Source organism: Oryzias melastigma, linkage group LG22 (genome assembly GCF_002922805.2).
Source record: "Oryzias melastigma strain HK-1 linkage group LG22, ASM292280v2, whole genome shotgun sequence".
Classification (NCBI taxonomy): domain Eukaryota; kingdom Metazoa; phylum Chordata; class Actinopteri; order Beloniformes; family Adrianichthyidae; genus Oryzias; species Oryzias melastigma.
Window position 1 is genome coordinate 22,721,222 of NC_050533.1, and position 15,282 is coordinate 22,736,503.

At 38.3% G+C, this 15,282-nt stretch overlaps 1 protein-coding gene across 1 annotated transcript; it reads right to left on the bottom strand.

The window, feature by feature from the left end:
- Positions 1–3,676: 3,676 nt before the first annotated feature.
- marc1 (mitochondrial amidoxime reducing component 1) lies at positions 3,677–14,832 on the bottom strand. The gene is made up of 8 exons (XM_024278092.2): positions 14,816–14,832; positions 14,318–14,606; positions 11,363–11,533; positions 7,716–7,878; positions 7,490–7,633; positions 5,740–5,801; positions 5,581–5,652; positions 3,677–4,631 (listed from the first exon to the last, which is right to left on the bottom strand). Exons 2-8 carry the CDS (start codon positions 14,563–14,565, stop codon positions 4,505–4,507), a joined length of 987 nt encoding a protein of 328 aa, XP_024133860.1. The 5' UTR covers positions 14,566–14,606; positions 14,816–14,832; the 3' UTR covers positions 3,677–4,504.
- Between the last annotated feature and the right edge of the window lie 450 nt (positions 14,833–15,282).

Genomic DNA, 15,282 nt, shown 5'->3' on the forward strand with positions numbered 1-15,282 from the left:
TAAGCTGATTTAGTCTGGAATAATATTCCTACCTTTTTATTATTCATGATCATGTTAAAAGTTACGGTTTTAAAGTTTTAAAATTGGCATTCTCCTAACTTTGTAAACTATTTTGACATTTACTAAGATTTTTTAAGCTATTTTGGAGTTTAGCTAATATTTCAGCTACATGTTAGCTGTTTTGGCTATGCCTTTTTTTATTGGCTAATTTGGCATTTAGCTTATATTTTAGCTGGCTATCAGCTTCAGCATTTTCAGCTCTCAACTTCAGTGTTTTTAGCTATCAATTTCAGCATTGTCAGCGGCCAAATTCAGCTTACAGCATTCACACTAGCAATATTGCAGGTAATGTTATATATCTAGTTCATAATTATGATAAAAAGTTACGGTTTTAAATTTAAAAAAATTTGTTGTAGAATGTTCAATAAATATTTATCCTGTTCGGCCCCCGACCTATGATGTGTTTTGGATTTTGGTTTCCTGTGCTATTGAGTTTGCCACCCCTGCTCTAGGCAGTCGCCTAGGTCACCTATGCCCAGGGCCGGTCCTGGAAACGCTTCTGGAGAAGATGGAAATGATCGTCATGGCCTCTATGGAATGCTAATCTGCTAGAAGGAAGAAAACATATAATATACTATATCCAACAGTATTTCGAGGACGGTAGTGTGGTGGATAGTGGTCTCACCTCACAGGCAGCCCGTTCTGTGTGGATTTTGCATGTTCTTCTTGTATATGTGTGGGGTTTCTTTGGGATTGTCCAGTTTCCTCTCAGAGTCCAAAATCATGTTTTATAGGTGTCTCTAAGTAGGTGTGAATGTAAGTGTCATCACATGACCAGCGGGTTCTGAGGATGGATGGGTTTTGATCATTGACATGTATACAGATGGACATAACAAGGCTGTTACCTCGGGTTCCAGCAAAATGAAGTCAATTCAGTCGCCATTTTTCCGCTGTACGGATTTCGCCATTTTGGTACCAGACGGTGTTAGCAAGCAGTGATTGGTCCAACAATCTGTCAAACACTTTGAACGGTTAAGGCCAGCGGGCACCACATGCTCTTATTGAGGCATCTGATTGGCCAGTTTATAACTTAAATAACTGGCGATAGACAAAATATATCATGAAAAAAATATATAAGTTTAGCAGGAACATGTTAAAAAGAGACAACAGAGCAAAAATGGTTATTGTGAGTAAAAGAATGACTGAGTAATAGCTGGTTATTTTTCAATAGAAGTCTAAGGGATTTTGGCTTTTGAGGCAAGTTTTGATCGTGCTAAAGAGATTAGGGTCTCAGAAATAAGTGCATCAAGAGAAAAAAAGAAATGCACAGATCAAATATGATTACATGGGGTTAAAGTAGCAGAGGCTCATTTTGTTGGGGGTGGGGGGTGGGGGGTATATGTTAAAACTATAGACTTTCACAAGACAGAAAGTGACTGGAGAGATGATGAAGCATTTCTGCCTGGAGGACTGGAAACCCCCCACCCTCCTGCCCATGATTTACAGCCGTCTACAGCTCCACCCCCCCATCTAAACCCGACTGCAGACTAAAGTAGACCCGGGTGTAATGCCCCCAGCCCTGAGACTCCAGTAGTAGTTCTCCAAATGACAGATTGAATGCTCGGGGTTGACTGCCGCCTTCAGGAGAATCTGGAGGTCTTTCTTCACATCTCATACAAAAAGAAGCTCCTCCTGAAACTGACTTGTTCACATTTGAACATGCAACCACATTTGAATCACGAAAAAGCATCAAATGAAACAGAAAACCAAGAGGTTTTTCTTCATCCAGAAATAATCTGTTCTAGTCAGAAGATCAGCGCGACCTTCCAGGATCAAATCAATCCAATATGAGCTGAAATTTGAAGTGGACATGCACAGATTAACCCAAAAAATCCCTGCTTGATTGCACTTTTTTTAAAAGCAAACTTTCACTCTGAAGAACGTGGCTTGGTGGAGCCTGAAACTCTGATTTATTTACACATTTATTTGCTCTAGTGCTGCCACAAACAATTATTCTAATAGTTGATTATAGCTGATTATTTTTTCTGATTAGTCAACTAATTGGGTCATGAGTAAACTGGGTGTAAAACACACAACTAACTAAAGACTATATATATATATATATAGGAATGCTGTAAACTGAATTTGGCCGCTGAAGATGCTAGTGCCGATAGCTAAAGATGCTGAAATTGATAGCTAAAATGACTAAAGTTAATAGCTGAAAGGCTAAAGCTGATAGCCAGCTAAAATATTCGTTAAATTAGAAATTACTTTAAAAGTTAGCTGAATCAGCTGGCATGTAGCTGAAATATTGGCTAAACTCCAAATTGGCCTAGAAAAACTGAAAAATTCCTACATTAGCCAAAATAGCTTGCATCCAGCTGAAATATTAGCTGAAGTCCAAATTAGCGGAAAAAGACAAACAAATTTAAAAAAAAGCCTATATCAGCCAAAATAGCTAGCATGTAGCTGAAATATAAGCTGAACTCCAAAATAACCTAAAAAAACGGAAAAATCCTAAATTAGCCGAATAGCTAGCATGTTTCAGAAATATTAGCTAATCTCCAAATTAGCCTGAAAAACTGAAAAAGACCTACATTAGCCAAACAGCTAGCATGCAGCTGAAATATTAGCTAAATTCCAAATTAACCTACAAAAACCTTAATAAATGCCAAAACAGTCCAAAAAGCTAACAGAATGTCATTATAACTTTCATATTTACTATCCTCTGACTCCATATAATATACAGTAACGACTAATCGACTATAAAATTAGTCGTCTACTATTTTAATAGTTGATTAGTCGACTAATTGTGGTATGCTCTTTTCAGTATTTACTGTTAGCTTGTGGTGCTACTGAGGTCCATCACTTCCAAGTGGTGCTGCAGATTTCAGAAAGATGTTAGGCCACATTTGAGTTTTCTAAATCATCCAAGAGGCACAGACTGTGTCTGAACAGAGGAGGAGATTCCTTCGGGATCTTTAAAGATGGAAGTTTGTAGATGTTTCTCGGCTGTGTATGAAATGTGGCACCAAAACACAAATATTCTCAGAGCAGCAACGTTTGGCGGAAGCGGTCTGTTCGGGTGCAAAAACAAACCACAACAAGCAGACTTTGTGGGGAAACGGATGGAAACGAGCCGCTGGTAAAGCTGGCACAGAAACGTTACTCACATCAATCAGTATTGGGTGTCACCGACAAAAGTTTTAAGCTTTAAGGCTGATACTTCAGAGCTACTTCCAACCTGCAAGAACACAGACGTCAGGAACATGACTGCATTTTATGAAATGTCTTTGAAACTGCTTGTTAACTGAAAAAAGTTGGGAAAAATTTGGAAAAATGCCAAGATCCAAAGGAAAATGTATAGAATATTCTTTTGACACACATTGAAGCTCTCATCTGGTTCGTAAAACATTTCACATTAGGTTTACTGAGATCCCACAACTTAACAGAAAATGTTTTGTCCTAACCTAATAATTCAAAATGACGATGATCCAGGTAAGAGACTGTTTTCCATATAAATAAACTCAATCTCTGCTGGTTTCTATTAATTTCCTTCACTGGGTTATGAGGTGTTATAGTGCCCCCTAGTGGAGGTTTGTCACCAAAACGAATCTGGTAACACATTAGTTTTTATTTCACCACAACCTAAAATTATACAATGTAATAACAAGTATTATTTTCATTTATCAAGTTTATTAAGGCTGTTTGGAGAACATTTTTTTACATAACACATTCAGATATTTTTTACTCCATAGATTTATAATGACAATAATGTAATCGAGCCTCACATAACAAATCATTTAAGTACGGCAAGCCAAAATGAACAAAAAGTACCAGAAAAAACAAAAGAAACGAATGAAATATTGCCTGTCTGAATTCCTTCACTACTCACTAGACTATATAGTGCATTTTTGTTGTGCTGTCTGAATTCACAATTCCAAAATTGGGTGTCATAGAAATTTCCCAGAAGACTTTGCGTAAAACCGATGTGCATCGTTGCTCACTAGATTGGAGGATATAGATGACAATGTGTCGCGTTTAAACAAATTTTGCCCAAAAAATAAAGTATTTTCTGTATGTGTTATAATAGCAGCCCCCACCTGCAGCCACCTGGTCTCACAGATGATCTAGGAGAGGCGCGGTTTCATCTCAAACACGCCAAATGACTCAGACCAATTTGGACCAATCAGTCTTACTGTCTCCAACATGGCGCCAGTGAATGATTGAATTTACTTCATGTGGTTGGAGCTGGAAGTTAACCATTTTCTATAGATGACGTCCCACCCGGTCACTCACTCAGTCCAGTTCTCATATACAGTCAGTGATTCAGACAGAAGATGTTTGATTGGACATTAAAGACATAAAAGTAGGAATGATCAAAGTTTTATTTTGAAATTCTCCAAAGGTCGGTTCATCTTAGCCCTTAAGAATCACGTTTACTTCTCATGCTGGAGCAGATCGCCTCCTCTTGCGCTCCGATCAGGTCTTCCTCCTCACACGGTCAGCGGACGATTTTATAAACGACGTCGCCGACCTGAAGCACCCCGGCTCTCTTCACGGTGTGCAGCTGGCCAAACAGAGGAGACTTCTTGTAGATGTGCTGCTCCTCCGGCTGGCACAGGCGATAGCTGAGGAAGAGTTTCACAGGAGACGTCAGGCGACCGAGGAGAGTTGAGAGAACATCTCTGACATCCTCTCCACACAAAAAAACTTTATAAACCAGACATGAGCAGGTTTCTTAAAACTATGGCCCTATCTTATTTCTTGCCGTCTCCCTAACCCTCCATTTGAAGGGGCTTGTGAAATACGAGTGGTGGCGGAAATATATTTTTGAATATTCCACCCTCAAAGCAGAGGGATGCAGACCACTCCTTCTGACAGTGAATTTCTTCCCGTGGGTGTGCTCTGAAGCACAGAGGTTTAAATTTAAATTTACGTAATGACTTTTTGTTGTAAAATTACCTTTTCAAAGTTATAAAACCACTGTTGTTATGTATATTCGAGCGCTGGAAGCTCCATGCTAAGCAAGCTGACTGGTGACTATTGATGACGTCATCGAGTGAAAGTGACGTCCAAAATTTGGGACATTATTTTTCCATAACTCTCCGTTTAGAGGGCTACATGTAGCGAAAGAGAGAAGGGAAGAGTTTGGATTGGGTTTAAAACTGTAATTATCAGAAGATCAATGAGATAATTTGGTGAAGCTTCCTAAACAAAAAATACTTTTATTTATTTACCAAACTTATGGTGTAATGGAGGTATACCATGCAACTATGGCTGATATGAACATACGGCAACTGACTGTAAAAGAGAACAGGACTGAGTGATAACGATTTACTTCGGGCTCTAACCAATTTAAGTAAATTCAGTTGCCGATGTTTTTCTTGAAACCAGCGTGTACTTGCTGTTTGGAACGCTAGTAGGGGAGGGGTGTCACTTAGTCCAGTTCTCATGTACAATCATTGTGTGTGATTTAAAGACCCAAAAATGAACTATTGTAAAAAAAAAAAAAAAAAACCCTGGCGTGGGATCAGCCTGCTGGGGTCAGCATGGCATTTCTCTGGGGTCAAAAATTACCTCTTCAGCGTTTCCAGAGGCTCCTTCCTGTTGATCACACCTGTTTCTGGATCAACTGTGGTGAAGAGGCACCTAGCAGCCATAAAACAGTCATCTGCTCACATTTTCAAACATTTCAGAATATCACTTTTTATGTTCAGACTGGGGGATTCTGCTCACCTTCCACATGACATCACCCGCTGCAGCCTCACACCACCCACCTGGATCTCCTCCCACGAGTCCTGAAGGAATACGCGTTCAGAGGCAGAAAAGATTGGGGATTACGTGAAAGTAGCATAAAGAGAAGATAACAACCTTTGTTGTTCAGAGGCGACCCGGCTCTGGTCTCAGTTTTACATTGTGGATTTAAGCCAGGATCAAAAGTGATTTAAAGTCCTTCTCCAATAATCTTCTATTCTAGGATAAGTGTTCTCAGTGATCTCTTGATTATAATCATTAAAAAGAAATAAATTAAAAAACCTGTGTCTCTTTCTAAGACATAGTTTCAGCAGAATAACAGGACTTTATTACAATTTCACCTATGAGATGTGGGCGGGACCTTTGGCGTGCCGTAAACCTGCCCCACTTCCCGTCATCTGTCTGTTTACACCACATGTGTCAAATTCAAGGCTCGGGGGCCGGATCCGGCCCTCCGGGTAATTCAACCCAGCCCTCCAGATCATTTTATTTTATTGTTATTAATGGCTTGATATTTTCTTGCACTTATTTCTAACTTGTAGAATTTTGACAAAGTATATATTTTATTGACAGTAAATTATCGAAAGTTCTTTAAGGTTTAAGTTGATTTATTCTGGAATAATATTCCTGCATGCTTAGTATTCATAATTATGTTAAAAAGTTATGGTTCTAAACTTTTAAAAATTGGCATTCTGCTAGATTTTTGGATTATTTTGCATTATTAAGATTTTTTAGGCTATTTTGAAGTTTAGCTAATATTTAAGCCACATGCTAGCTGTTTTGGCTAATTTAGGCTATTTTCAGTTCTTTAGGCTGTTTTAGAGTTAAGCTAATATTTCAACTACATGCTAGCTATTTTTTGCTAATTTAGGCTTTTTTTGTTTGTTTTTAAGGTTATTTTGAAGTTTAGCTAATTTTGCAGCTACATGTTAGCGGTTTTGGCTAACCTAAGTTTTTATTTTTTATTTTTCCATTCTTTAGGCTAATTTGGTATTTAGCTGATATTTTAGCTGGCTATTAGATTCAGTGTTTTCAGCCATCAGCTTTAGCCTTTTTAGCTATTAATTTTAGCATCTTCAGCAGCCAAATTCAGTTTACAGCATTCACACTAGCATTATTGCAGGTAATGCTATATATTTAATTCATAATTATGTTAAAGAGTTACAGTTTAAAAGTTTCAAAAATGTAGTTTTAGAGTGTTTAATAAATGTTTATCCTGTTCGGCCTGCGAATTAAGGTGTGTTTTTGATTTTGGCCCCTTGTGAGATTAAGTTTGACACCTCTGATTAACATGTTCTCCTGCTAGCTTACATCCCCTCACTCCCCCAAGCTAACTTCAGCAGTGCAATAAAAATGGTGAATAATATTGTAGCTGTCCAGCCGTACAGTTCTGATTCAGATTCCAGCTCAGACCAAGAAAACAAAGACGTTCATGGATCTATTTGTCTGCAAATGGATGATCGGCATAGAGAGGTGCAGGGAGGTGGTGGCTTGCCATAGTAACTTTTATGTCACACCTACAAATTTTTTTCAAACAGCATAATTTGTCTGTTCCTGATCATATATGACTTCCATCTTCGGAAAAATGCCACAAGAAGATGTTAAATACACCAAAAGCCAAATTTTGTCAGAGTGGATCTTAAAAGTCTTGAAGCTTGACTAACAGTAAACGTCTATATCTATCACGGGTCATTAAAGAAATGAAGAAATTCTCTTCCTGTTGGCAACAAACCTCATCGAAGGCCTTGCAGCCGCTGATCACGATGTTTGGGCGGAATTGCTCTGGCTTCAACTCCTTCCCCACCCTGCTGTTCAGATCCTGAATAGAGGCCTCAGACAGCAGCATCACAGGCCCGTAATCCGGGTACGCCACCACCTGAATGAAGGTTTCAAACACGACAGGCGTGTGACTGTCTGCACACGTCACAGAAATGACACTGGAGACGGTTCAGCAGCACCTCGTCTTTAGGGAAGAGAGGCTCGCTGTCTGCAGGTCTCCTGGCCTTCAGCTGAGGCTCAAAATGGACCAAGCGAAAGCGTTTCTCTGCATTTAAAAAGCGCCCAAGCCAGTCAGACGCCGCGTCGCCGCAGTCCCGGCCCTGAACGTCGGTGCCGAACAACCTGCAACAGCAAAAAGCCTCAAAAGTTCAAGCAGGAAAAAAGGAAAATCCAGTTCTAGACTTTTCTCAGACAGACATTAATATTTTCACATTTTTCTCTCATTTAATCTCTCAAAGTTAAACATTTTGTAGAATATTAAATCCAGGATTATAGAATGAAAGCAAATGAGCTAAATTAACTAAATGTGGTAAACTCTGTGAGTTCAGCAAATCAAGATTGTTGACCTTGATTGAGGTCAAGAGTTGATCAAGACACAAAACATTGAACTAAAAAAAAAAACAGCGAAAAAGGGAGACTGAAGGATGAACCGCAATATAGAGATGGAAACTTTATTGCTCAAGAAAAATTCATCACATCTATAAAATATTTTACATTAACCGGTTCATCTCAAAGTAAAAAACTGAGAGTCATCTTTGAACATTTACATATAGATTAAAACATTTCAAGGCTTTAGTTCTTGTCATTTTTGATGGTTTGGGTCTTTAGATAGTGAAATCTAAAATGTTGTGTTTCGGAAAATGTAAATATCTCATCAGACCAATCAAGAGAAGACGTTTTGAGCACACATGTCAAGCTTCTGAAAACTGTTTATGTTGCTGTACACCCAACACTTGATTCGGTCTCCATTAGCAGGAGTTAACCGCTTTGTGGCATAAAGGTGATCAGCCTGAAGCTGCCACAGCATTAACTCTTTAACACCTGTAACTCTTCAACTGATCGACGTGAATCGGCTGATTCTGTTGGGGACACAAGTTGCTCGTCACTGCAACAGATTCAACCGATTGATCGTTTAAGCCCTTCACCACTGTTTTGCATATCAGCGGAAGGGCGCTTTTCTTCAGAATCCACTGGAGTTACATTCATTGCCTCAACAAGTGAAGAGTTCTGTCAGAAGAAAGAATGTAAACACTGGAGCTAAAGCTCAAGGGGTTCATGTTGGGTTGCTCTGATAGCCGTTTTCAGGTCATTTGCATTGTTTGGTCTGGTTTCTCATCTTCGTTTTGTCAACAGTCCATTGATTTTTCTATCACAGTAACGGCACGGTCATTGAACTTGATTTTGGACCCTTCAATAGCTAAAAAACATAGATGGTCAGCAGAGGGCAGCAGAAAGGAAATTTCCTTGTAACTTGTAACTTGAGAGGAAATTGTGGACCAGCATCAGCAGATGACGTTCCTGACTTCATACTGGATGAATTTCAAGGAATTTGGATCCGCTGGATCTCCGGTTGCCTTCCAAACTCTGGGACTTGGATTTCCAGGCAAAATTTGCTTTTAGACCATTGACCATTCATCTAGAAGTTTTCTTTGTCTCAAGCACTGCATGGGGGCTGATTGTTTAGCTCCTCCAGGCTTTTGGGTTGTCTGGGCCTGTAGAGAAGAGCAGCTGCATCTTAAGGGGAAGGCAGGCGTGTCCCTCAGTTCCTTAGAGGCTCGTACGGTCACCTTAAGGGACGTCATGAAAATGGAACGTACCATTGTCGTGCATGTAGTAAGTTATACACACTTATACAGCTGTTCTACGGTGCCCTCATGTCACACTCTAGGCCAGGGGTCTCCACTCTGTTCCTCGAGGTCTACCGTCCTACTTGTTTGGCAGCAATCCCTGCCTCGGTAATTACTGATTTGCTGGATTGAATGACTGAGGAGCCTCAATGCAGGTTGGTTGGAAAACTAGCGGGACACCAGCCGGCCCTCGAGGTCTGGATTCCCCCCTGCTCTAGTATGGTCCTGGCTCCTTACCGACCCCTCGCAATGCACACACAAAGAGAGCAGGTGATACATCAGTGCTATATGACGTTTAGACAAACTACATTCTGATTGGCTAATTTCATTATTCCTTACAGCAGGTTGCACGAATGGAGCACACCCTAATCACTTAACTCTTACCCTACAGCAAGAGTCTGACACCTTTGCCAATAAATAAGGGTTGTGTAAACATTTATGTATTTTTGTTTATATGTCCTTAATATTTATGTAAAGGATCATTTTTCTTGCTTGATATATTTGATTTATTTTGTTGATTTAGCAATAGGGGGAGATGATATGTTTTCTTCTTTCTGCTCCTTTTCATTTATTAACTGTTTTATGTTTATTTAATATTATTTCAATGATATGTATTGTTACTAAATGAAATAAAATAAAACAAAAAGCCATTTGGGTCTGTTTGGTACTGATCAAATCTAATAGGAGCTGCAAAAGCCCTTTTTCAAACCTTTTTAGGAAAATTTGATATGATTTTGCATCATTACATTGTTGTTTTTCATAATAAATATTAATTATATTCATTTGTGGGAGCAAATAAATACATAAATATTAAGATAAACTAGAATTTTCTCAAAGTGTAAAGAAATTTTTTACTTTTGACAGAAACAGGTACGCCTTTCTTTCAAAATAAAAGACTTCCTGTCCCAAACTGCTTCAGTTTTTTCAGCTATCAGTGTTTTTAGCTTTCAATTGAAGCACCTTCAGCTATTAATTTATCGCAGGTGATGCAATAAATCTAGTTTTTAAAATGTTTTAGTATTATTTTTTTTCTGTGAGAAAAACAGAAATGAATTATTTAAAATGTGGCTATGTGTGGCTTTCTTAAAAACTGTAAATATTTACGTTTAGGCTGTGATTGTTACACTTTTTCTGTTAGCCTACAAACCGAGCCCAGCCCCAAATCAGAGAAGAAAACAGTTATGTGGCCCTCACAAGAAAAGGTTTGGGGACACCTGCTTAATATGCAACCCTTTACAATAGTGAAGTGCTTTCCCAATTAATGTAAATAAAATGATTCTGCTTCGGTGGAAAGCATCTTTAAACCACTGAATCAGCTGAGTCACGTTTATCGCATAAACAAAGATTTACGGGATATCAAAGAGTGTCTTATTTAGGTGTCCGCGGTATTAAAGAGTTAAATAGCAAGGATATTTGTTGCTTTCCCATAAAGGGTTTGGACAAATTTCTGCACATCTGTCAAGTCAGCACTCAAACCCGCTCCTTCAAATCTGCCACCAGAACTGTTTTCTAGTCCAGTCTGCACTGCTTTCTGATGATCAACAGATGCAGGTGTCTCCTCATTCTGACTGACTGAACACACCTGATCCAGGTAATCAGCAGCAAAAAAAGTGCAGAGCTGAATTCCACGAAGCAGAGCAGTCAGACCGCAACAAAAAGAAGAATCAGAGTGACCCGTGTTTAAAGTCCAGAGTTTTTTCACTGCCAGCATGAGCCAGCAGAACAATAAAGCTGGGTTCAAATTCCTTTCGAAAGATACAAAGTCAATAATTAAATTAATGGGTGCAAAGCTGCTGACTCAAGCTCTGGGTTTCACACTTATTTATGTTGAGTTCGGAAAAAAAAAAAAAAATGGAGCTTTGAATGGATTTTTGAATCTCAGACTCTGCGCTGAAAAAAATCAAACTTTAGAATCAAACGGGGATAGAGTTGAAGATGTAAATAAAGCATTTGTGAAGCAGCATGAAACAAAGGAGAACCTGCAGTCCATAACAGGATTGTCCAGCTGATGGACGGGGAACTTCAGCTCCTCCATGTCCGGCCCGTTCAGACTGACTTGACCTCCTTCACAGGTCAAAGACACCAAAACCAGACGGGGCTCCTGCCGGCCCGTGACCATGTGACCGTCCTCAGTCACAACCATCCAGTGTCTGCAGAGAAGGAAAAACTGTTTTTATTTCTCTAAACCATTCAGACCTTTTAACTCCATGGATGTATTTTGCAATAAACCAACAGATAATGTTAAAGAGTGAAAAGGCATGAAAAAGAAAATAATTGTGTATGGCAAGCCAGAAGGAACAAAAAGTGCTAGAAAAAACAAAAACAAGCAAATAAAGCATTGACTGTATATGGAAAACTGGACAAAGTGACACCTCCCCTTCTGGCCTTCCAAACAGGAAGTACCTGCTGGTTCCAAGAGTCCAAAATCCCATAGACTTCTATAGAGATTTAAAAAATTATTACTCAGTCTATTTGTCAGAATAAACATTCTTGTTTTGATACCTTTTGTAACATATTATTGATAATCCTCGTTTTTTTAATTATATTATTTTCTAAAATGAAAGCTATTTAAGTTATAAAGTGACCAATCAGACGCTTCAATAAAAGTAGGTGGTCTCACATTGAATGATCGAAATCTTTAATTAAAAGATTTCTTGTAGAACACTTTCAAGAGGTGGGAGTGTGGACTTCCAACAAGCTCATTCCTGATTGGTAAGAGCGGTTGCCATAGAAACATAGACTTATTTGACCAAACACCGCTTTCTGGTTCAAACATGGCGGCGTCCATATAACACTGACTTGACTTCATTTGATTGAAACCAGAAGTAGGGCATTTTCTATAGATGACATCACACTCACTCAGTCCAGTTCTCTTATACAGTTAATAGGTAAAAAGACATCCACGTACTGTTTTTTTGACCATTAGGCAAACCAGATTATGAGGAGCAATATGAATGAACAGAATTCATTCATTCATTTAAAAACACACAGGATGATAGGACACATTAAGAGAAACAAAACAGTCAGTGGGCGGAGTTCACTGTTTTTCTAGTGAACAACAATTCACTAGAAATAATCAGCAGAGTCCCACAATCAAACTTCATCCAACTCATTCACAATAACTTACCAAGTGTTGAAACACATAACACACTAATGTTTTCATTTTCCAACCCCTACAGAGAGCAAAGACTTCACAACTCATGCTGTAAAAAAGAAAAGAAAAAAAGCACTTTCTACTATAGTCTATTTATTGTATTTATTTTTTATTATTCAAATTATATCATAGTGCTGAAAACAAAAGTTTTAGGCAGGAGGGAAAAACACAACTGAACAAAGAGTTTAAAAACAGTATATGCATATAGTTTTAGTCAGTTAACAAAATAAACGTGAACAAACAAAAGAAAACTAAATCAATATTTTGTGTTTCTTTCTTTTGCCTTCAAAGAAGCATTAGTTTTTTTGGGCACACTTTGGTGATTTTGTAGGATTATGGTTAGATGTTCAATAAACCAGTGATGCCAAACAGGTTCTGATGATCATCAACATCATGAAGTCAAGCAGAAGCCAATGCCATAAAGAACTATCATCAATGAAAAGAAGAAAAAAATACAGGAAGAGTTGGCATGGCCTCCATCAAATATCATCAGGAGTATCTCAGATTACAAGAAGAGACACATCAGCAGAAAATTATTTCTCTGAGATGTTTGGAACAAACTACCAGCAGAGAGGAGAGTCGGCCACTGAGGATCTGGAGCCACTTGTGGCTTTTTTCCTCAATTTGTGGCTCTCTGGTTGAAGAAAAGTTATTTTATTTTATTTTTTTTAAGTAATGTATTTTTCAGACACCAGTATACAGTAAAACAATCAGATAAGTCAAACTTTAGTCAATTAATTCACAGGAAGCAGCCCAGTACAAGTCATCTTACAAGCTCCCTGACTACACTACCCATCATTTTCCAACAATCCATCATGTCATGCAGCTTAAGGTTTATTTTAAGAATCATTTACACTGAAAATCAATTTGAGATCAGTAAGCACAACCAGAATTCATTGTTAGGATAGTTTTCTTTTCATGAAAAATAGAGTTTAAGTGATGGTCCAAAAATACAGTGGGGGTCACTTAATCAACTGTGATTAAATTTTAGTTTCTTAGATTTACAAATTTTTGATTCAGATGCACCAACAACAGTAAAATATACTGAGTATAGTTTATTTTAATCATTAAACACTACCTATTACTACATTTGCTGCACTGAGAAGATCCAGGGTGGCTTTTATTTTAAAAGGAAATGCTATTTTTTCTTGATGTTTATGTTTTATTTATAAAAAAAATGCAAACATTATTTATCATTCTTACAATAACATTAATGCAAATCCCTGTTTTGTTTTTCTACATGTTGAAATAAGACTTTGTGGTTCCTTCTGGGTTGTAGTTAGAGATAAAGGAATGGATCTGTAGTAGTCGAAGGTTGCAGAACTTTGACCCAGAAGAACTAATGCTTTTGAAGGCAGAGCGATAGGCCTACTACCAAATACTGATTTGATTTAGATTTATATTTTTTTTATTAATGAAAATAAAACTTTAAAAGTATTTTTACTCATCTGACTAGAACGTTTTCACTAAATGTATAGTTTATAGTGCACTTTTATTAGAGTGATAAATGTTTCATCATTTATTGATCCAGAATTGTTGCTTTTGTGTTTTATTTGTCTGTTAATTATTATTGTTTGTGGAAAAATCAACAAAATTGGTGCAATTAATAAATATTTTCACTCCTTGATAGTTTTTAAGTGTTTTATGAAGCGCAGGTCAGGTCACTGTCACAGTGAGTGTTTCCATTTGTCAGACGCAGGTTCTGCTTCCTGAATGCGTCTCCACCATAGACTGTATATACAGTCTATGGTCTCCACGCGCATTAGTGCGCAAAACTCACCGATCCAACATCTCGCCGCTTTTCATGCACATTTTCTGACACTCCGCGAGCGCCACAGGCCGCGCTCTGCCGGACTTCAGGGGGTGGATGAAGATCTGCGACACTACGCCCACGCGCACGCTTTTGTCCATCTTCCGCGTGTGTTTGTACACGAGCACGAGACCCAGGAGCGCGGCTCCGGTTCCGAGCAGCAGAGCCGCTCTCCTGTTCTGGGCCAGCGCACCCGCAGCCAGCTCCCGCAGGTCCATGATGTTTGCAGACTTCTTTGTGAGGCCAGAACTTTCTTTAACCCTTCCGCTCTCTTTGGGGTCCAGTTGACTCCAACCACATATTGATATGTGATTTCTTCCATGACAAAGGTGGACAGGATTTTATGTCTGTGATGGACATTAGTGAAACTCAAAAATCAAAGATAAAAAAAAGTTCAGCGCACTGTCTTGGGGGGTACAGATGACCCCACTTTTAATGTAAACAAACTAAGGAGAGCGGAAGGGTTAAAGAGACAGCAGGACCGTGAGGCGTTCACAGACGCTCGGAAAGCAGCAGCGCCGCATGTATGGCACAGTTTTTGGGATAAAGTCCATTTTTATGCAAAACGATTTACATTGAATTGATATATATATATATATATATATATATAAATTGTTTAAAACAGTGACATTAATTGTCAAAAAAGAATAATGGCAACTCCAAAATAATAGTTTGCATGATAATTAAGTTATGGATAAAAAAGTTGAGCCAGGATTCGATTAAAAAAAATGAACTAATTAATCGCAAACCTGGGAAAAAGTTAATTGCGATTTTATTGTTACAGTTTTTGCTGACCACTAATTGTCTGCCAATAATCACAATGTAAAACCACAAACAAAACTGTACATTTGCAATATTTAATTTTAATTAAGACTGTCAAACTATTAAAAAAGAAATCTGATTAATCACGTTTTGTGTTGTGATTAATCACTACA

Excerpts from the sequence above, each read along its gene's own strand:
- marc1 (XM_024278092.2), bottom strand. The coding sequence starts at position 14,565 with ATGGACCTGCGGGAGCTGGCTGCGGGTGCGCTGGCCCAGAACAGGAGA. Across the intron at positions 5,802-7,489 it reads GCTGCAAGGCCTTCGATGAG|GACTCGTGGGAGGAGATCCA; the intron begins GTTTGTTGCCAA and ends GTATTCCTTCAG. Across the intron at positions 5,653-5,739 it reads CGGGTGATGTCATGTGGAAG|GTGCCTCTTCACCACAGTTG; the intron begins GTGAGCAGAATC and ends TATGGCTGCTAG.